Source organism: Ranitomeya imitator, chromosome 4 (genome assembly GCF_032444005.1).
Source record: "Ranitomeya imitator isolate aRanImi1 chromosome 4, aRanImi1.pri, whole genome shotgun sequence".
NCBI classification, from domain to species: Eukaryota; Metazoa; Chordata; class Amphibia; order Anura; family Dendrobatidae; genus Ranitomeya; species Ranitomeya imitator.
In genome coordinates, this window is record NC_091285.1 from 492,811,901 (window position 1) to 492,835,385 (window position 23,485).

The window sequence follows — 23,485 nt, forward strand, 5'->3', positions numbered from 1 at the left end:
GATTACCAGAAGAATGAGGTTTCAAGGCCAAAAATAGCTTACAATTATTTCTGAAGCTCAGGAACTTAGTTCTGTCACCAAAATACAAATCAGGAATCGGAATTCTTGGTTCTAGCATCGATTTCTGATCAATAGTATCTTGAATCTTTTGTACATTTACAACGAGATTATCCATTGAGGAGCACAGAGCCTGAATATCCATGTCCACAGCTGTGTCCTGAAGCACTCTAATGTCTAGGGGAAAAAAAAGACTGAAGACAGAGCTAAGAAAAAAAAATGATGTCAGGATTTCTTTTTTCCCTCTATTGGGAATCATTGGTTGGGCTCCTTGTACTGTTATGGCTGGCAATCAGGCAACACAGCGTGCAGTAATCAGCGCACATACAGAGATCTGGCAATAACCAAAAACAATAGGACGAGCTCTGAGACGTGGAATCTCTGTAGACTGCAGTACCTGATCTATCCTCACACAACTATAAGCAGCAGTGGATTGCGCCTATCACTACCTATGCAACTCGGCACTGCCTGAGGAGCTGACTAGCCTGAAGATAGAAATACAAGCCTAACTTACCTCAGAGAAATACCCCAAAGGAATAGGCAGCCCCCCACATATAATGACTGTTAGCAAGATGAAAAGACAAACGTAGGAATGAAATAGATTCAGCAAAGTGAGGCCCGATATTCTAGACAGAGCGAGGATAGCAAAGAGAGCTATGCAGTCTACAAAAAACCCTAAAACGAAAACCACGCAAAGGGGCAAAAAGACCCACCGTGCCGAACTAACAGCACGGCGGTGCACCCCTTTGCTTCTCAGAGCTTCCAGCAAAAGTTAATAGCAAGCTGGACAGAAAAAACAGAAAACAAACTAGAAGCACTTATCTAGCAGAGCAGCAGGCCCAAGGAAAGATGCAGTAGCTCAGATCCAACACTGGAACATTGACAAGGAGCAAGGAAGACAGACTCAGGTGGAGCTAAATAGCAAGGCAGCCAACGAGCTCACCAAAACACCTGAGGGAGGAAGCCCAGAGACTGCAATACCACTTGTGACCACAGAAGTGAACTCAGCCACAGAATTCACAACACAGGTCAATGCCACACAGAGTTCTAGCAGCAGACACATCTCTACAACAACTGTTAAGAGGAGACTTTGTGCAGCAAACCTTCATGGTAAAATAGCTGCTAGGAAACTACTGCTAAGGACAGGCAACAAGCAGAAGAGACTTTTTTGGGCTAAAGAACACAAGGAATGGACATTAGACCAGTGGTAATCTGTGCTTTGGTCTGATGAGTCCAAATTTGAGATCTTTGGTTCCAACCACCGTGTCTTTGTGCGACGCAGAAAAGGTGAACGGATGGACTCTACATGCCTGGTTCCCACCGTGAAGCATGGAGGAGGAGGTGTGATGGTGTGGGGGTGCTTTGTTGGTGACACTGTTGGGGATTTATTCAAAATTGAAGGCATACTGAACCAGCATGGCTACCACAGCATCTTGCAGCGGCCTGCTATTCCATCCGGTTTGCGTTTAGTTGGACCATCATTTATTTTTCAACAGGACAATGACCCCAAACACACCTCCAGGCTGTGTAAGGGCTATTTGACCAAGAAGGAGATTGATGGGGTGCTACGCCAGATGACCTAGCCTCCACAGTCACCGACCTGAACCCAATCGAGATGGATGGGGTGATCTGGACCGCAGAGTGAAGGCAAAAGGGCCAACAAGTGCTTACCATCTCTAGAAACTCCTTCAAAATTGTTGGACGACCATTCCCGGTGACTACCTCTTGAAGCTCATCAAGAGAATGCCAAGAGTGTACAAAGCAGTCATCAATGCAAAAGGTGGCTACTTTGAAGAACCTAGAATATAAGACATAATTTCAGTTGTTTCACACTTTTTTGTTAAGTATATAATTCCACCTGTGTTAATTCATAGTTTTGATGCCTTCATTGTGAATGTACAATTTTCATAGTCATGAAAATACAGAAAAATCTTTAAATGAGAAGGTGAGTCCAAACTTTTGGTCTGTACTGTATGTATGTTGTATGTAGTATGTATGTTGTTTGTAGTATGTATGTATGTATGTAATGTATGTAATATGTATGTAGTATGTAGCATGTATGTAGTATGTAGCATGTATGTAGTATGTTGTATGTAGTATGTATGTAGTATGTATGTATGTATGTTGTATCTACTATGTATGTAGTATGTATGTATGTATGTTATATATATGTAGTATGTTGTATATATGTATTATGTATGTATGTATGTAGTATGTTGTATGTAGTATATTGTAGTCCCATCGGACGATGCCTGCACACACACACAAAGACCCCCAGCAGGCCCGCACAGACCCCCGGCAGGCCCGCACAGACCCCCGGCAGGCCCGCACAGACCCCCGAGAGGCCCGCACAGACCCCCGAGAGGCCCGCACAGACCCCCCGGCAGCCTGTACAGACCCCCGGCAGGCCCGCACAGACCCCCGAGAGGCCCGCACAGACCCCCCGGCAGCCTGTACAGACCCCCGAGAGGCCCGCACAGACCCCCGAGAGGCCCGCACAGACCCCCCGGCAGGCCCGCACAGACCCCCGGCAGGCCCGCACAGACCCCCGACGGTCCCGCACAGACCCCGCCCACGCACACACACTCACAGTCTCAGCCCACGCACCGCCCACACTCTTCCCCCCTCCCGATCCGCAGCGTTTCACCCACAGCTAAACCGCAGATCTTTTTTATATCTGCGGTTTCGCTGCGGAAGTGCCCTACTCAATACAAGTCAATGGGTGCAGAAACGCTGCAGATCCGCTCAAAGAATTGACATGCTGCGGGAAAAACAACGCTGCGTTTCCGCGCGTTTTTTCCGCAGCATGTGCACAGCGGATTTGGTTTTCCATAGGTTTACATGGTACTGTAAACGCATGGAAAACTGCTGCAGATCCACAGCGTCAAAAACGCCGCGGATCCACGGTAAAAACCGCAACGTGGGAACATAGCCTTAGGCCATGTTCACACTATGCGGTTTTTACTGCGGAACCGCGGCGATTTTGCCGCTGCGGGTCCGCAGCTGTTTTCCATGCAGGGTACAGTACAATGTTACCCAATGTAAAAAAATAAAAACCGCAGTGCACATGATGCGGAAAAAAACCGCGCTGAATTGCTGCGGAAAAAAAGAAGGACCATGTCACTTCTTTGTGCAGAATCGCAGCGATTCTGCACCCATAGAAATGCATTGATCCGCTTACTTCCCGCATGGGGCTGTGCCCACCATACGGGAAGTAATGCGGATAATGTGCGGGTTATACCCGGGGTGGAGGAGAGGAGACTCTCCTCCAGGCCCCGGGAACCATATTTGTGTTAAAAAAAAAAAAAATTTAAATAAAAAATAATGTATACTCACCCTCGGAAGTCTCAGCGCTGCACGTGGCCGTCTGGTCTCAGGTTTGCTATGCGACCAGGACCTTAGGTGACGTCGCGGTCACATGACCGTGACGTCACCGAAGGTCCTGGTCGCACAGCATCTTTGGAACCGGACCGCCGCCTGCAGCGCCGAGGAGATCGGGACGTCAGAGGGTGAGTATATCATCATGATTTTATTCTTTTTAACACTACTATTGATGCTGCATATTGCTGCATATGCAGCATCAATAGTAGGGGTAAATCCCGCAGCGGAACCCGCAGGACAAACCGCGATAAATCTGCAGGGATAACCGCAGCGGGTTTGCCCTGCAGATTTATCAAATCCGCTGCGGGAGAACCCGCAGGATAAAAAGGAACGTGTGAATGTGGCCTTAAAGTCAGTGTGTGTCTGTGTATGATAGAAAGAGATCTGCACACTTTTCCATCAATCAGATACAGGGTGAGAAAACCAGTGAAGTGATGAGATCACATTACAGCTGTACTCTCAGGTAAAGGGGTCTAAGGGGTCTTTGCACGACTCGTTAAAGGGTTGATGGTGACTTGTAGGATCACTACTTCCAACAGGTGGAGCTATAGAGTTTAAGTCCTCTTTTTCTCAGAAGAGGCAATTTGCATCTCTCAGGTAAAAGCACTTAATGGAAAACCGTGTAATCTCACATGTAATGACTGTTGTCTGTTACCAGTCACATTGTATTGTAAGATCGATCATGTCATTAACAACACAAATACCTTCCCACTATGTGTAAGTCAGTTTTAAGTTATTCAAAAATGGCCTCTAAAAGCTAATAATTTCCAAGGGCTCATATAATAGAAGGGTATATTGTAGCCTGGATGGGTGTGGTTTGGTATAGGCTATTTTACACCCACATGTACAGTTTGGCCTAGGACAGTTTATTCCCTGGTGTATACTATGGCTTGGGCCAAACTATATCCAGATTTAATCTGGACAGGGTTAATTTGGCCTGATACACAGGTTTATGAACCTTTTGGATGGACCAACAGCACTATAGTTGTTCAATCATAAAATTAATCATCAAAAATACAAACTGCATAATAATTGTTCACACAGTGTAGAAAAGAATAACGGCAGAGCTGTTCCTGATTCATTTGATGTGCATTAGGGAATTAGGTTAGATATATGGGGAGAATTGCTTGTACACCAAAATTGGGGATGGAGCTCTGTCCTAATGATACACTCATTGTTTAGTAATAATGACAGTGCCTGTAGTGAGGAAAGCCATATATTTCCTTATACTATTTATTAGATTAGGCTGGGAGTCACTTTTCATGGGCAACATAACAAACACACAGGATGTCTCTATGTATATGTATACATATACATATATATTACCCTGGTTTCAGATAACACTATTAAACATCGTACTGCTGTACACTACAGCTCTGGCAAAAATTATGAGACCACTGCAAAATGTTCAGTTTGTCTGATTTTTCTCTTTGTAGGTATATTTTTGAGTAAAATGTAAATTGTTCTTTTATTCTATAAACGTCTGACAACACGTCTCTGAATTTCTGAGCAATACAGTTTGTATTTTTTTTTTAAAAAGGTGAAATGGTCAAAACAACAAAACAAAAAAAACCTAGTGCTTTCAGACCTCAAATAATGCAAAGAAAACAAGTTCATAATCATTTAGAAACAGCAATACTAATGTTTTAACCCAGGAAGAGTTCAGAAATCAATATTTTGTGGAATAACCATGATTTTTAATCACAGCTCCCATGCGTCTTGCCATGCTTTCCACCAGTCTTTCACCCTGCTTCTGGCACAAAAATGTAAGCAGTTCTTCTTTGTTTGATGGCTTGTGACTATCCATCATCCTCTTGATTACATTCCAGAGGTTTTCAATGGGGTTCAGGTCTGGAGATTGGGCTGCCCATGACAGAGTTTTGATGTGGTGGTCTCTTACTTTTTGCCAGACCTGTATTATGCAATGCTGCTATTTTACCATACAAGGAGGATAATCTACAATGATTATGGGTTGTCATTCGCATTAATATTGTAGGTGATGCAGCACCTTTGGATTCACTCAACTTGTTTTAATTGCTCTAAGCTGAATTTTGTAGAAAACATAATGCATTTTAACTGTCTGCTAGACTGCTCCATGTGTGACCTCCTGTCCATCCTCCTGACTTAATACAAACCATTCACCCATGTCATTAACTTTTGTCTAGATGTAATATAAGCTATCTGGAAGAATGGCTACAAGGAAAGAATCTGCATGGAAGTGCAGCCAAGGAAACCCTAGAACCTCTTTCCCAAGCGGCATGGTTGTTACAAGTCACAAAAATCAAAGATGAAGACGCTAAAGAAATATGTGATCGCTGCTCTGCGCTTTCTACAGTCCAGGTAATGTTACGCTCCCACCCTTTTATCATAGCTTTCTTTTGTCCCTCTATTCATCTGTATACAATAAATGACATAAGGGAAGTCTCTCCCAAATGCTTGAATAATACGAAAGCATTGACATTCTCCAAGAGTGGATGTAGATCCTCTTCTTGGTTGAGGGCTTTCCAAGACTGCAGTGTATTTCATAAAACTGCATTTCACTGGAGGTTGTAAAACTCATATACAGTGTGTCTGTAAAGTCATGGTGCACTTTCGAATCCGTGACCAAAGTGCTATGTGAATATCAGCACTTTTATAACAAAGTGCCACCACATAGAAATAACATTACTCAGTGGGATAAGCAGTTGAAGGAAACTGGCAGTTTGGTGGAGAAACTCCGTTCTGGTAGGCCATCAGTCAGTGATGAGTCTGTAGAGGCTATACGGGATAGCTACCTAAGGAGCCCTAAAAAATCTGTGCGTGCGTGTGCTCGACAATTATACCTAAGCAAGACTACAGTTCATAAGGTGTTAAAGAAACGTCTCTGTTTTACGGGGTACAAATCGCGGCTGTTGCACGCTATCAAACTAGCAGATAGACCCAAACGATGCGCGTTTGCTACAGATATGCTTCATGAGATCGACAATGATGCAAGATTTTTGCAGAAGATTGTGTTTAGCGATGAGGCGACCTTCCATATCTGTGGACATGTTCATCGACATTAATCACTTGAAACAGAGAATCACAGACATTAGTCACTCTGGTACACCCAATGTTCTTAACTGTGTGTGGCAAGACCTTCACTATCGTTTGGATGTGTGTAGGACAAGAAATGGAGCCCACATCGAACTGCATTGAATAGGTATGAAACTGGGAGAGTTTTTCTTTTATTTGGAGCAGATTTCACATTGCTATTGGTTTTTGTTGCTTTCCAGTGACTGGTCAAAAGTGCACCATGACTTTACGGACACACTGTATTTCCAATAAACTTGTAGTCTTGAGAAATACTTTCTTCAGCGCCAGAGCAATTTCATGACCAGTGACATCACATCCATTGAAATATCATTTCCTATAACCATAACAGCCAGTCGCGACACAGCCTTATGGCATTATGTCTCTAATAGCTTTTGCAGTGTGCAATAAGTACTGCATATGTTTCACCTGTTTATTGGTACAATTTAAAATGTGACTCTTTGTGTATTGCTATCAGGTCATTTCCTATGAGACATATCTGTAAGTTGTAGTCGTGCTCTCAATAGGGTCATGTCACATTTACAACTTTATGCCACCAAAAAGGCAATAAAATAGCTGTGCTTAACTATATTAAGGGTTTAAAGTGGAACATTTCTCCTTGCAGAGAGTGCCAAGCTGGCGTAGGAGACTTATAGGCCATATAATGCTCCTCTGGGAATTTAAATGTACAAATAGCCACTTTCGAAGAAAGAGTACTCGATCTCTAGCGCCACTTATTGGATGTAGCAATCCTAAAGGTTAATATTGACCCTTTAATGAGCTTTGCCACATGAGTTAGGATAAGAAGCCAAACCAGAAACTCCATTTGCAGACACGTATTTTGGGATATTGCCCCCACCTCAGTGCAAAGCAGGAGATCTAATATTGCTCGGTCAGACTCCTCTGAGTAATGTTCTAAGGGAGATCAGTCCTTCTCTAGGAATTTAAATATGCAAGTAGATGGCTTCAAGCACAATTATTTTATTACGCGGATATTGTAGACCCCTTTAATAGAAATATTCTTCCTTTTCAGATTCTTATAGAGCAGTTTAAACTCCCACTTAGGACCTACTTCTCATACTTACAAATCTGCCACCTGGCCTTAACTTTATATAAAAAAAACAACGTTCTCCACCCCCACTCCATTTGAGCGACTCTGTAAAGGGAATCCCTCTACAAAGGGTTTGATCACAGACATTTATAGTATACTGTTCACCCGCCATCAGACCCCCCTCCTAATCATGCTTACATGATAAAGTGGGAGAGATACCTGGGGAGGGAACTTCCGCTTCCTATCTGGCAGGTCATATGGTCTAAGGCAGCTAAATCGTCACCATGCATAACACAAAAGGAAAATCAGTACAAGATACTGATGCATTGGTATCATACGCCGGAGGTTTTACATCATATTTACCCTGTCACGTCGGATAAATGCTGGAGATGCCTGGGGGCTGTGGGCTCATTGCCACATATATTCTGGGATTGCCAGACTATATCCCCATTCTGGAAGAGAGTACAGGGGTTGATTTCTCAGGTGTGTTAGATGTAGAGATTCCTCTGGATCCTGTGACTTTTTTGCCTAATGTTCCCCCGTGCCCATGACAGAGGGCCCTGCCAGGCTGCTCCTCCATATCCTAACATCGGCGAAGTGTCTATTAGCCTCGTACTGGAAGAAAAGATCAACTCCCTCTATGAAAAAACTCCGGATGAAGATTAAAGAAATGAGACATATGGAGAATCTTACGGCCTGTATTAATAATCAACTTAATTTGTTCAATCGCATCTGGGCTCCATGGGATGACTATGTAACTAAGCTCACCAACTGATGTTACGTGACTTTTTTCTCTCTTTCTGTGTCTTTTCCCCTCCCTGACTTTTTCCCTATCCCTTCCCTGTACCCCACCTACTCTTAGATGATGCATTAGATGTTTGCCCTAAGTTTAGTAGGAGCAGCAGTGCTGCACACGGTGCCACTGGAAGAAACATCTAAAATGTTTTGCATTGTTTTGCTTAATTTTGCTACAACTATACTTATGTTTATAAGGACCATTCCCTGCTGCTGCAGACCCTCTCATCCCTTGGCATCACAGAATTGGCCCTATCCTGGATCTCATCATACCTAACAGACCGAACATTCAGCGTCTCCCACTCACACACCACCTCCTCACCTCGCCCCCTATCTGTCGGAGTCCCACAAGGTTCAGTCCTAGGACCCCTGCTCTTCTCCATCTACACCTTTGGCCTGGGACAGCTCATAGAATCTCACGGCTTTCAGTATCATCTCTATGCTGACGACACACAGATCTACATCTCTGGACCAGATATCACCTCCCTACTAACCAGAATCCCTCAATGTCTGTCTGCTATTTCATCCTTCTTCTCCACTAGATTTCTAAAACTTAACATGGACAAAACAGAATTCATCATCTTTCCCCCATCTCACGCGATCTCCCCAACGAACCTATCCATTACAGTAAACGGCTGCCCACTCTCCCCAGTCCCACAAGCCCGCTGTCTTGGGGTAATCCTTGACACTGATCTCTCCTTTAAACCACATATCCAAACCCTTTCCACTTCCTGCCGCCTCCAACTCAAAAATATTTCACGGATCCGCACATTCCTAAACCAAGAATCTGCAAAAACCCTAGTCCATGCCCTCATCATCTCCCGCCTTGACTACTGTAACCTCCTGCTCTGTGGCCTCCCCTCTAACACTCTTGCACCCCTCCAATCTATTCTAAACTCTGCTGCCCGACTAATCCACCTGTCCCCCCGCTATTCCCCGGCCTCTCCCCTCTGTGAATCCCTGCACTGGCTCCCCATCACCCAGAGACTCCAGTACAAAAGCCTAACCATGACATATAAAGCCATCCACAACCTGTCTCCTCCATACATCTGTGACCTCGTCTCCCGGTACTTTCCTGCACGCAACCTCCGATCCTCACAAGATCTCCTTCTCTACTCCCCTATTATCTCCTCTTCCCACAATCGCATACAAGATTTCTCTCGTGCATCCCCCCTACTCTGGAATGCTCTACCACAACATATCAGACTCTCGCCTACCATCGAAACCTTCAAAAAGAACCTGAAGACCCACCTCTTCCGACAAGCCTACAACCTGCAGTAACCACCGATTGACCAAACCGCTGCACGGCCAGCTCTACCCTCACCTACTGTATCCTCACCCATCCCTTGTAGATTGTGAGCCCTCGCGGGCAGGGTCCTCTCTCCTCCTGTACCAGTTGTGACTTGTATTTTTCAAGATTATTGTACTTGTTTTATTATGTATACCCCTCCTCACATGTAAAGCGCCATGGAATAAATGGCGCTATAATAATAAATAATAATAATAATAATAATGTTTATGATGTTATTTGAATGAGAAAAAGGAAAAGTTTTCAAAAATAAACAGTTTAAAAAAAAAAATGCAAGTAGACTCTACAGAAAGAAGAGGACTTGATATAATAATTCTCAAGGAGATCTCTATCCCGCTCATAGATCTTATCAGCTCATTTAAAAAACACATGGATTTCTCTGGAATAAACCATCGGATCACAGATATCAAGCTGTCATTCTTTTCAACTTTCTATGACCTGCATGCCCATATAGATGGCTTAAGAGGGTTGATCCTACTGACAGATTCACTTTGAGTCCCAGATGTAACTTATTATTATTTACCCGTTATAAGACATGTTGATTTAATTGCATTATTTTCTTTATTATTTATTACAGATTGTTAAAATACTGAACTCTTACACTCCTATCGATGATTTTGAGAAACGAGTTACACCCTCATTCGTTCGGAAAGTTCAGGTAATACGTACAAGGAGCTGTAGATATGCAAGCGGTTTAGGAATATTTTCTCCCTTTTTCACCTCCTGGACATCCTTTTTATGTGCACCCATTTACGGTATATTAAGAAGTTATGATGAAAAGAACATTCTGTATCACTAAACCGTCTGAGTGAAAAAAAAGATTGATATTGTGCAACCGTTCATTGACACTACTTGGTACTCAGGATTGGATTTGAGGGGTACCTGGTTCCTCTGCTGCACATTGTGTCTTTTTTTACATATCTTAGTAAAGATATGCTCTTATGAAAATAATGGCAAAAAAATGTAACTAGATATTACTGTTAACACATACTTTATTACTGCAAATACATGAGGATTAAAAATGAGTCACAAGGCAAAATGTCTACACAATTCGCCGTGCAATGCTCCTCTGGGAAATATAGTATGCAAATTGCCTCTTCAGAGAAAAAGAGGACTTAAACTCTATAGCGCCACCTGTTGGACATAGCGATCCTACAAGTCACAATCAACCCTTTAAGGAGTCGTGCAATATGACTTAGAATAAAAGCCAAATCAGTATCTAAATTCGCAGACACGGTGTTTCGAGCTGTTGGCCCTTGTCAGTGCGAAGCATGAGAACTAATTTGGCTAGGTGAGAGGCTCTGGACTGGGGTCTAGGGGGCAACGTTTCTTGGAGGCATAGCACCCAACTAGAGACTATGAAATAAGGTCAATTACATCGACACATATGTCTGCAGTGGGTAAAAAAAATCAATAATATGGCTATATATTTATAAAATAAGTAAAAATACCACATGATCAGCCAAAGAAATAGATATGATATGTGCACATACCAAATAATACTATTGTTCGGTCTGGAAAAGCAGGAGATGTGAGCTACATATAGAAAAAATCATACCAAAAGGTCCAAAGTTGTACAAAATTCCAGTAGCTCACTACAGCCATTATACATACAAATATAATAATGGTCACTACGGTATGGTGTCAGCCTGGCACGTTTTGGTTGAACCATTGTCATGGGACCCATTACATAGACACATGCTTTGGGATAAATAGTCATATTTTGGGCTTATTCAATATGAACCATACACTAATTAGTACACACCTTTTAGGATTACGATTATGGTATATGCTAATACAGTTATTTTACACAAGTATTTGCCTATTGGTGTAACTTTCACTGTTATAGATTAATTTATTTGATCTCCGCATAGATAAGACAAATCCTAAATGGTGATATTTTGAGAATTTGTACATTTTAATTGCTTTTTATCTTCCCTCCTTAAACCAAAAATTTGGTAAAGCAGTCTAAGGGCTCCTGACGAGCATATAAATTAGACGTGCTGATTTTTAACTGGACAGCACACTGACCCATGTTATTCAATAGTGCTGTTTATATTAATTATTTTTTTCTCAGTCCAACTGTTCATAAAAAAAATATCGCAGCATTCATTACTTTCAAAAAAATCGAATCCCACACTGACCATCAGAGTGGCAGCCGATTTCTATTATAAACCTGTATGTGATCTTGCGCATGTGTTAATGTAGTTGTATAAAAACGGACAACACACAGTCACACAATCGTAAAAGAAACAGAGACACGGATAGCACATAGATGAAAACCTGACAATTAAAAACAAATCGTCTGAGCTTTCTAGAATAATTGTGGATGATTTTTCATACGCTCATCTGCAGGCACCTTAAGTCAGAGATATATATATATATATATATATATATATATATATATATATATATATATATATATATATATAGCAAAAGGAATTCCCAAACTAATAGGGAATTTAGATTGTGAGCCCCTATGGGGACAGTGATGAAGATGTTTGTAAAGCAAGTAAAATAAAAATAAAATATACAGTTGGAATGGCTGGAAAGGTTTTAGATATTGGAGTTCACTTGCTTTTTTTAAATTTATTTTTCTTTTGGAATACCTTAGCAGGACATTCAAGTTTGAATAGCTCAAATGAACTTTGTTGTGATTAGTTGTTCTGATACTTTTTTTTTGTAAATATAAGTATATATGCAGTATGTACAGTTGTGCTCAAAGGTTTACATACCCCAGCAGAAATCTTTGCTTTCTTGGCTTTTTTTCAGAGAATATGAATGATGACACCAAAACTTTATCTCCACTCATGGTTAGTGGTTGGGTGAAGCCATTTATTGTCAGACTACTGTGTTTTCTCTTTTTTTAAATTATAATGACAACACAAAACATCCAAATGACCCTAATCAAAAGTTCACATACCCTGGTGATTTTAGCCTGATAACATGCACAGAAGTTGACATAAATGGGTTTGAATGGCTAATAACCGGTGACCTGTTTGCTTGTAATCAGTGTGTGCGCAATAATAGCTGAGTGACTTTCTGGGATCCAGACAGACTCTTGCATCTTTCATCCAGTGACTGAGGTTTCTGGATTGTGAGTCATGGGGAAAGCAAAAGAATTGTCAACGGATCTACGGGAAAAGGTAGTTGTACTGTATAAAACAGGAAAGAGATATAAAAATATATCCAAGGGTTTGATAATTCCAGTCAGCAGCATTCAAACAGTGATTAACAAATGGAAAATTGGGGGCTCTGTAAAAACAAAGCCACGGTCAGGTAGACCAACAAAAATGTTGACTACAACTCCCAGGAAAATTGTTCGGGATGCCAAGAAAAACCCACAAATAACATCAGCTGAAATACAGGATTCTCTGAAAACTAGCAATGTGGCTGTTTCAAGATGCACGATAAGAAGGCACTTAAAGAAAAATGGGCTGCGTGGTCGAGTTGCCAGAATAAAGCCATTACTGCACATTTGGGTCCATGTCACTATTTTATACGAATTTGGAATAAAGGCAAGCTTTTTTATCAGCTGGAGTCATCCTGCTTTTTTTCATTACTGTGCAAATGTCACAAAGTATCTCGACTACAATATGCAAAACAGAACAGAGACAAGCCTCAAAACTTCTAGAACAAGTTAATTTGGAGTGATGAGACCAACTTTTTCACCAGAACCATAAACGTTACATTTGGAGAGAGGTCAACAAGGCCTATGATGAAAGGAACACCATTCCTACTGTAAAGCACGGAGGGGGATCGCTGATGTTTTGGGGATGTGTGAGCTACAAAGGTAACAGAAACGTGGTCAAAGTTGAAGGAAAGATGAATGCAGCATGTTATCAGCAAATACTGGACTCACATTTGCACGACTACCACAAAAGACTTCAAGCTGTCATTGATGTTAGAGGGGGCGAAACACGGTATTAAAAAATGTAAGAAATGGGGTATGTGAACTTTTGATCAGGGTCATTTGGATGTTTTGGGTTGTCATGATTTAAAAAGAGAAAACACAGTAGTTTGACAATAAATGGCTTCACGCAACCACTAACCATGGGTGAAGAAAAAAGTTTTGGCGTTTTCATTCATATTCTCTGAAAAAAGGCCAAGAAAGCAAAAATCCTGCCGGGGTATGTAAACTTTTCAGCACAACTGTATATGTATAGATAGATGTATATGTACAGTCTACTGCATAAATACGTACACCCCCTTTGTAAAGTAAGATTTTAATAAAGGTCTCACTAAGAACAATTTCCAAGAGTTTCATAGAACATTTTTTCTCCATCGTCTCATTGGGGGACACAGGACTGTGGGTGTATGCTACTGCCGCCAGGAGGCTGACACTAAGTAGGTATAAAAAAGAAAAGTTAGCTCCTCCTCCATAGTATACACCTTGCCACTGGCCCTGACGGCTCCAGTTTATGCTTAGTGTCCGTAGGAGGCACATCTCTGGGTTTTCCCAGATGCTATTTTTTTTTTTTTTTTTTCTCTTTCTCTGAAGATAAGACAGGGGCGACTGACCCTTTTGAAGGGGTCCGATCTCCCCAAACCAACAACGGGCGAGCACGTGGAGTGTCGCCTCCACGTATCCTCTCCCGCGACGTGGGATTTTTTTGCCGGACTAAGAACCTGACCACCCTGAGGTAACGGAACCCTAGGTTGTACAGGCATTCATTCCTTGTCCGTGCACCCTCCACTTCATCACCAATGCACGGCTACGGTGTTTCAAGGAGGCAGACGGTCCCTCTCCTCGCCTTCTGAAGGGTGTAAGGAGTTAGGGTGCCTGCACCGTCTTTTTTATATATGTATATATATTTATATGTGGATTTTTTTGGTCTAACCTCATCCGCTGTCAGAGGGCTGCACAGGGGGCTCCTGCTTCATCGCGCGTTCTGCTGGTACTGCACAGGTGGCGACTATTATCCGGCGCTGTGCTGGTTTCCAGCGTTATTCCCCACAAGCAAACTTCAGCAGGGGCATGGGCGGAAGTCCCGCCCCTTTTTTCGGCGGTTTCCTGTTCTCTAGGCAGCCTGAGGCATTATGGATCTTGTAGTCTGAGCATGGGCGGAAGTCCCGCCCCTTTTTCGGCGGCTTCCGGTTTTCTGTACGGCCTGTGGCATTATGGGTCTTGTAGTCTGGGGGAAGTCCCGCCTCCATCGGCGGCGGTTTACTTCCGGTTTCAAGCACCCAGCTTTCCCGGGAGAGCAGGGGAAGGAGTGAAATCTAGTTCCCTGCTTCGGCCTAAACCGGGTCCATGCGCGGTAACTCCTCCCACTTTTTCAAGCATCCGCCCTGTAATTTAGTATATATGTGTGATTTGCACAGGAAACATGGTTCAGTGTTTGAGAGCATACGGGAACACAGGACTGGGATAAGTGCTACTTCCCTCAGCCTGACAACAGTATTTGTTCTAGACCTAGTAGCTCATAAGGAGATACGGAGCATAGCGGCTTTAGAGTCACCATGTCTAGAAACCCTAAGACTCACTCAGTTCTGTATTCCTCATGCATTACCTGTCGGTCTGCTTTTCCGCATGCACAAAGTAACCATCTCTGTGAGGCTTGTGATTCCGAGCGCGTGCAGGAGCCCCCGTCTGCTACCCTGCCTGTTACCCCGCCGGCTATCCTGCCGGGTGTGCCTGTACCTGGGTCGGCAGTGTCTCCCCCTGAGTGGGTCATATCATTAACGCAGTCTATGGCGTCTCTAACAAAGGCGGTTGAGTCCCTTCAAGCCCCTGTCAGGGACATTCATCCGCCTGTTTTGGAAAGATCCTCCGATTTTCAGAATCCTCCGGCCTGCAGGGGCCGTACTCCCTCTAGGCAGACACATGGGAAACGATCCCACACAGCGTCTCCCGGTCAGTCAGGTGCATCAGCATCTTTGAATCCCATCTCTCGATCTCCCTCTCCTGCGGAATTGAGTGAACACGGTTCGGACTATGACTCAGAGGGGTCTTTTGATTTAGAAGCTCCTGGTTATCAGGAATCTGTTGACAGTCTCATTGAGGCCGTTAACCAGACTTTGGGAGTAGAGGATGTGGCCACCTTACCTTCTGGTCATAAGGTGTCCTTTAAAAAATTCAAGCAACCTCATAGGGTGTTTTCTACTCATCCTGAGTTTGAGGATCTAGTCCAATGTCACATGGAGCGACCAGATAAGCGTTTCTTAGGCCAGAAGGCCCTAGGTGCAAGGTATCCTTTCGCTCCAGAGCTTTGTAAAAAGTGGGCAGAATCCCCTTCAGTGGATCCTCCCGTGTCCCGTTTGGCCTCTAGTACGTTGCTGTCTCTTCCTAATGGGTCGTCTATTAAGGATCCGACTGATCGGCTCCTAGAGAGTCTAGCTCGGTCTCTGTTTGAGGCTTCAGGGTCAGCCCTCGCGCCGTCTTTTGCGGCCACATGGGTTGCCAAAGCTATGATAGCTTGGTCAGAGTCCGTAACTAAGGCTCTTCAGGATAAGGGGTTTCCTGTAGAGGTGATAGAGATGTCAAATCAGATATCTTTAGCAGGAAATTATCTGATTAATGCATCCTTGGATGCGGCAAATTGTTCAGCATTGGCTGCGGCAAATGCTATTGCTATCAGAAGGGCCCTATGGCTAAGAAATTGGCGGGCGGACTCTACTTCAAAAAAGTCCCTTACATCCCTCCCTTATCAAGGTGTCCGTCTTTTTGGCGAAAAACTGGATCATCTTATATCTGATACCACGGGAGGTAAAAGTAATTTCCTTCCTCAACAAAAGGTGAAGCAACCTTTTCGTCGCCAATTTCAAGCAAGATTTAAATCCTTTCGTAACTCCCGGTGGTCTGCGGCACCAAGCGCAGGTCCCCCAAGTCAGCCTGTCCAAGACAGGGAGCACCAATCCATTGGCAAGAATGCGGTATCAACCATCAAGATCTAGGGGATCTAGATATCCTCGATCTTCGGCTAAATGACTGGAGGCAGCCTCTCGTCTCTTTCAACAGGGTAGGCGGTCGCCTACTACTGTTCCATCAGTCCTGGCTGTCAGTTGTTCAAGACAGATGGGTAAGAGACCTGGTGGTTTCAGGGTACAAAATAGAGTTTTCCTACCTCCCTCCAGGCCGTTTTTTTCCATCCAGTCTTCCCAGTTCAAAAACCCGTCTAAGAGCTTTATTCAGAGCAGTCGAGTCTCTTCAGTCCAACGGGGTCATTGTCCCTGTTCCAAAGGAAGAAAGGTTCAAAGGGTTTTATTCAAATCTGTTTACGGTTCCCAAAAAGAATGGGACCGTGAGACCCATTCTGGACCTAAAGTGTCTAAACAAATTCATCAGCACCCATCGCTTCCGTATGGAATCTCTCCGCTCGGTCATTGCGGCTATGGAAAGGGGAGAATTCCTGGCTTCCATAGATATTCAAGACGCCTATCTGCACGTTCCTATATTTCCTCCTCATCAAAAATTTCTACGGTTTTCCATAGGCGAGCGACACTTCCAATTCACTGCATTACCTTTCGGGCTCGCCACTGCTCCCAGGGTGTTCACGAAGGTGATGGCAACAGTGGTGTCAATCCTGCACTCTCGAGGCATAGTCATTCTGCCTTACTTAGACGATCTCTTAGTCAAAGGACCAACTTTTCAGGCATGCAGGGACAACGTCAACATCTCTTTGGACACCCTAGCTCGTCTAGGGTGGCTGGTCAATTTAAAGAAGTCATCTCTAGTACCATCTCGGAAGATCTCTTTTTTAGGGATGATCTTCGACACCTCTCGGGGGCTAACTATTTTACCCCAGGACAAGGTGCTTTGTCTCCGGCAGGAGGTAAAAATTCTTCGGCAGCCGAGTTTCCATTCAATCCGGTTCTGCATGAAGGTCTTGGGCAGGATGGTAGCAGCTATAGAAGCGGTTCCATTCGCCCAATTCCATCTTCGTCCACTCCAACAGGCACTTCTGTCAGCCTGGGACAGGAGTCCTTTGTCTCTCAACCTCAGGTGTCGTCTGTCTCCTGGGGTCAGGCAATCCCTGATATGGTGGATGAGGAGTTCATCCCTACTTCAGGGGAAAGCCTTTCCTCCAGTTCATTGGCTGGTAGTCACTACGGACGCCAGCCTTCTCGGTTGGGGAGCAGTGTTTCTCCAGCACACGGCTCAGGGTCGTTGGTCCCCAAGGGAATCAACCCTTCCAATCAATCTGTTGGAGATAAGGGCAATTTGGCTGGCCTTGCAGCACTTTCACCATCTTCTGGCGGGTCGCCCGGTGCGGATCCAATCGGACAATGCCACGGCCGTGGCCTACGTAAATCATCAGGGGGGCACTCGCAGCAGATCAGCCATGCGCGAGGTAGGACAAGTCCTCCGCTGGGCCGAGAACAATCACTCTGTGATCTCGGCAGTTTACATCCCGGGCAAGGAGAACTGGGCAGCGGACTTTCTGAGCCGACAGGGTCTTGCGCCCGGGGAATGGTCTCTTCACCCCGATATTTTTCGGCAGATATGTCTACGCTGGGGAATCCCGACGTGGATCTAATGGCCACCGGGTCGAATATCAAAGTACCCAGGTTCATTGCACGGTTTCGAGATCCAGGAGCAATTGCCGTAGACGCACTAGTCCTATCTTGGAACCAATTTCGTCTTCCATATCTGTTTCCCCCTCTGGCGCTGCTTCCAAAGGTCGTCAGGAAGATCAAGTTAGAGGGAGTTCCGGCAATTCTAGTCGCCCCAGATTGGCCTCAGAGGTCATGGTACGCAGACCTAGTTCAGCTGATCGTCGGGGTTCCTTGGCAGCTACCAATGCAGCCAGATCTTCTGTCGCAGGGGCCGATATTCCACCAGAACTTAGAGGCCCTGCGTTTGACGGCTTGGCCGTTGAATCTTGGATTCTGACCCAGGCCGGTTTTTCTCAGAAAGTAGCCTCAACTATGGTTAATGCTCGAAAGACAGCTTCAGCACGCATTTACCACCACACCTGGAAAGTCTTTCTCTCATGGTGCAGGAAGAAGGGTCTTCCTCCTCTTCGGTTTTCCATTCCTAATGTCCTAGCTTTTCTCCAATCTGGTCTAGACTCAGGTCTCGCTCCAAGTACCCTTAGGAGGCAAATATCCGCCTTATCGGTTCTTTTCCAGCGCAGGATCGCTACCAATCTGCAAGTAAAAACTTTTTTGCAGGGAGTCTCTCATATAGTCCCTCCTTACAAAGCTCCGATAGAAGCTTGGGACCTTAATTTGGTCTTGAGTGCTCTTCAGGAACCTCCATTTGAACCCCTCCAAGATGTTTCTTTAAGGTACCTTTCTTGGAAGGTTTTGTTTCTGGTAGCTATAACATCCATTAGGCGGGTATCGGAATTAGCGGCCTTGTCCTGTCAGGCGCCGTTTCTACAATTTCATCAGGATAAGGTGGTGCTGAGACCAGCATCTTCCTTTCTGCCAAAAGTAGTCTCCTCATTCCACATTAATGAGGACATTGTCTTGCCTTCTGTTTGTCCTGCGCCTACACACCGGGTGGAAAAAGCTCTCCATACTCTAGATTTGGTGAGAGCTCTGAGAAGATAAGTTTCCCGGACCGCTTCTTTTCGAAAGACGGATGTTCTGTTCGTTCTTCCTGCGGGTCATAAAAAGGGACTCGCAGCCTCTAGATCAACCTTAGCCAGATGGATAAGAACCACTATTCAGGAGGCCTACCGTATCAAGGGTGCAGCCATCCCGGCTGGGATCAGGGCGCACTCTACTCGGGCGGTAGGGGCTTCCTGGGCGCTTCGGCACCAAGCTTCAGCAGAGCAGGTTTGCAAAGCGGCCACTTGGTCCAGCCTGCACACTTTCTCTAAACATTATAATATCCACACTCAGGCCTCTGCTGATGCAAGTTTGGGAAGGAAAATTCTTCAGGCTGCGGTATCACACCTATAGGCGGTAAGTGCCTAGGGGTTTTCTTCCAGTGAGTCTTCTTCCCACCCTGGGACTGCTTTGGGACATCCCACAGTCCTGTGTCCCCCAATGAGACGATGGAGAAACAGGGATTTTTGTGTTACTCACCGTAAAATCCTTTTCTCCGAGTCGTTCATTGGGCGACACAGCTCCCTCCCTATTCATTTTATTTGTCTATGGGGTTGTTCAGACTGTAGTATTATTCTAGACATGTTGTCTTTGCTCTAATGCTGTTTTGTTTTCTCTATCTCCTACTGTTTGTGCACCAAACTGGAGCTGTCAGGGCCAGTGGCAAGGTGTATACTATGGAGGAGGAGCTAACTTTTTTTTTTTATACCTACTTAGTGTCAGCCTCCTGGCGGCAGTAGCATACACCCACAGTCCTGTGTCCCCCAATGAACGACTCGGAGAAAAGGATTTTACGGTGAGTAACACAAAAACACAAAAATCCCTGTTTTTTAACCCAGAAAATGAAAGTAGGGTTAATAATATCACTTTTATTCCAAAATCTTCAGTTTTACTCAAATTAGTAGATTCAAAAATAAACACACCCCATGTTAAAAATAATTACATCCAGTATTTTGTATGACCGCCATAATTTTTAAAGAATAGCACCAAATCTTCTAGGCATGGAATGAACACTTTAGCAACATATTGCAATATGTATAATTTTCCATTCTTCAAGAAGGGGGATAGTGCCAATTTTCATTCGCCACCTTTCATCTAATGGCATTTTCTTTGCAGTCATTTTTTAAATTTTTTAGAGCCTGAATGCTGGATGGAGAGTGAATTTCCACTCGTCTCTTCTGAATTCGCCATAGGTGTTATATTGTGTTCAGATCAGGAGGCATACTTGGCCACTGAATCACGTTCACTCTTTTCTTCAGAAGTGCAACAGATTTGTGTTTTGGATAATTGTCATGTTGGAAAAGTGCACCAAGTCTACCAAGGGCACGGAGTGATTGTAGCATCTCCTCTTTCAATATAGTACAGTATATCTGTGAATTCAGGATACCATCAATGAATGTAGCTCCCTGACACCAGCAACACTCATGTAACCCCAAATAAGGATACTGTCACCACCATGTTCCACTGTAGGCACTACGTGTTTAAAAAATGTAAATAGAAAAATTATTTTCCATAAGAGGAAGCAAATTAAGATTCAAAACTTATAACTGGAAATCCCTTTCATCATTCCCCATCTGTGACCTCCAATAAGATTTTGAAAAAAAAAAAAACATTAACTTTTATTGACTAGTTAAAATAATGTCATGTATTTGGTACATTTACAATGAGTTCCACAAAAGCAGTCCGTTGTCTTGTAAATCGTGCAGGTGCAGCAAACGTTGAGACATCTATTCAAGTGTAGCAGCATGTAAAGTAGCGAAATGCTGCCATCTCCCATGATTCTTTTCACTTACTGGTGACTTAACAGAAGTTTGCCATAAACTGCTAGCAGGTGCCAATCTCCCTTTAGTGGTTTGTAAATATTTAAATTGCAATTACCAACGACATGCCTTAGAGGCTACATCGAGCATAAAAATGCAGTGTATCAATTCTCCAAGCTTCTAACATTGCATCAGTTTACAAAATAGAAGGACAATGTATAGCCTGGATGCCGAGAATATCTATTTGTCTGTCTATATATCTGTTTGTCTATATATCTACAAAAAACTGACCAGCAACTCCGACCAGTAACTGTGAACCAATGCAAGCTGCTATGACTTCATACATTACAATCAAAAGAATACAGCAGCACTCTGTAAGCACTAAGATATAAGCAAACAAACAATATAAGAAATTTTAGAGTGCTCAGCGAAATATGGAGGCCGTCACCACCTTAAGTAGTACACTACAAAAATCTTATGCGGTCATAGCTGCCTGCGTCTGCTCATACTTGCTTTCTTATGTTTGGAGGTGCTGTTTTTTTTGTAGTATACTATTGGAGGTGTTGACAGCCTCCTTTTCTGACTGTGCACTTCTCCCATCAGCCTAAGGTAATTTTAGGATTTAGTGCTATATCCTACCTGTCCTTTAGATTTGTAGGGTTTTAGCACAGGAGGGGCATGTTTGATAAAAATTAGGTTATTTTCCCATGAGAGGTACACCTTGTCATGGCTGGTGGGCTCTCAGGAAGTGACCAATTTACACGCAAGTCTCAAAGTTTATTTCTTATAGCAGTAATGCAGTCCAAATGTCATATATTCAATGTTTGCATTTTAAAGCTCACTGAGTGCTGCTGTATTCTTTTGTTTGATATCTAGCTATATATACATATACGATTACCAATCTTAGTTATACAACATCACTTATTATAATAAATCTTCATTTATAGCATTCATTTATTCTGCTTAACGGAGGGGATATTATTAGAAAGTAGGGACTCATAGTCCAGGTATAGCTTCTATCCATACATTTATAGATGTAACCATACATCCATACTATATGATCCGCACTACATGCAAGTTTTATTCACCCACGTGAGCTAGGAAAGTTAAAATAACCCTCTCAGTGATTCCCCCATCCAGGCTAAGAAGTGATTGGTTTTGGTTATTAGCTGAATACGGTAATAATCATTGCCACAGATAAGGATTCAGTATGAGGCTAAAATATCATTTTGGTGAATTTTAAATATTTGTATTTATTAATTTGTTTATTTGTAAGTAAATTTTACACATTATTTTGTAAATCTAAACTTTTTTATTTCATTTCTTTAGTCCATGCTAAGCAGTCGGGAAGATGGATCACAGTTAATGGTGGATAGCAAATACCTCTTCCAAGTGACCTTCCCATTCAGCCCGTCCCCCCATGCACTGGAAACCATCCAGATTCCCAGCAGCCTGAAGCTTGGATTCCTTAAGAGGATCTAGAATATAAAAGGCTGCACAAGCTCCAGAGAGAATATGTACAGCCTTCGCAGGAATTCATCTCAGATAAACTCCCTATGGCCCTATATTTAGATACGCTGTAATGTTCGGACTGTTTATCATCATCTCATTGTTTTCAAGGATGTAATTGTAAGGATGGGAGGTTCTTAAGAAAATAATTTATTGCAAATTACAGGAGAATATAGCACCAATATTTTCTTACAATATTAGATCCTTGGGTAAAGAATCCCAGTCTAATGAATTGGAGCTGGTGTTTTAAGATACACTGGCTCCATACCCATCTACAACAATTATGTTTGTGGCCGACTTGCAGACGAGGCTTTAAGTCTAGTTGATTTCCGCTATTCAGTAATAGATGGAATAAGTAGAGGTAAATTTGATTTTCTATATTCTCAGACATGAAGAAAATAGAAGGTATTCTCTGCCGAGATTGAGCTCTTATTTCCTGTGCTATCAGAATTCTTCATCTGTACCTTTGTTATCCTCTTTCATGCTCACCATCTGTCTGATGTGTACACTTGGCTTTTACAGCATAGAAAAATGCCGACTGCCACGCCTTTCTGAGCTATAAAAGAACACAGAATGTTGGGTGTTGTAGTTGTTGCCTCTATAACCCTTTAGCTGTAGTAGTGCTCTCTTCTGCCTTCATTCTGCTGAAAAGATACCAGCTCTACGCCTGACATACTCTTTACATAGCCATCAGCTGAACACTTTAGATGACTGTTGGCACATGTTGTTCAGCAAAAAATGTTTTTGTGAACCTCTCCCCTATACACAGGTACAGTTTGCCTCTCCCCCACACACAGGTACAGTTTACCTCTCCCCCATACACAGATACAGCTTACCTCTCCCCCAGACACAGGTACAGTTTACCTCTCCCCCATACACAGGTACAGCTTACCTCTCCCCCATACACAGGTACAGCTTACCTCTTCCCCACACACAGGTAAAATTTACCTCTCCCCCATACACAGGTACAGCTTACCTCTACCCCATACACAGGTGCAGCTTACCTCTCCCCCACAAACAGGCACAGTTTACCTCTCCCCAAGACACAGGTACAGTTTACCTCTTCCCCAC

The 23,485-nt window shown here is 43.5% G+C and overlaps 1 protein-coding gene across 1 annotated transcript in view; it reads left to right on the forward strand.

The window, feature by feature from the left end:
* The window catches only part of MYO5C (myosin VC), a 337,314-nt gene extending 314,579 nt beyond the window's left edge, over positions 1–22,735 (forward strand). The window contains exons 39-41 of the mRNA XM_069765981.1: positions 5,604–5,778; positions 10,222–10,302; positions 22,235–22,735. Coding sequence (XP_069622082.1) covers positions 5,604–5,778; positions 10,222–10,302; positions 22,235–22,387 — 409 coding nt within the window. The 3' untranslated portion in view covers positions 22,388–22,735. The remainder of the gene's footprint in view (positions 1–5,603; positions 5,779–10,221; positions 10,303–22,234) is intronic.
* Positions 22,736–23,485: the final 750 nt, after the last annotated feature.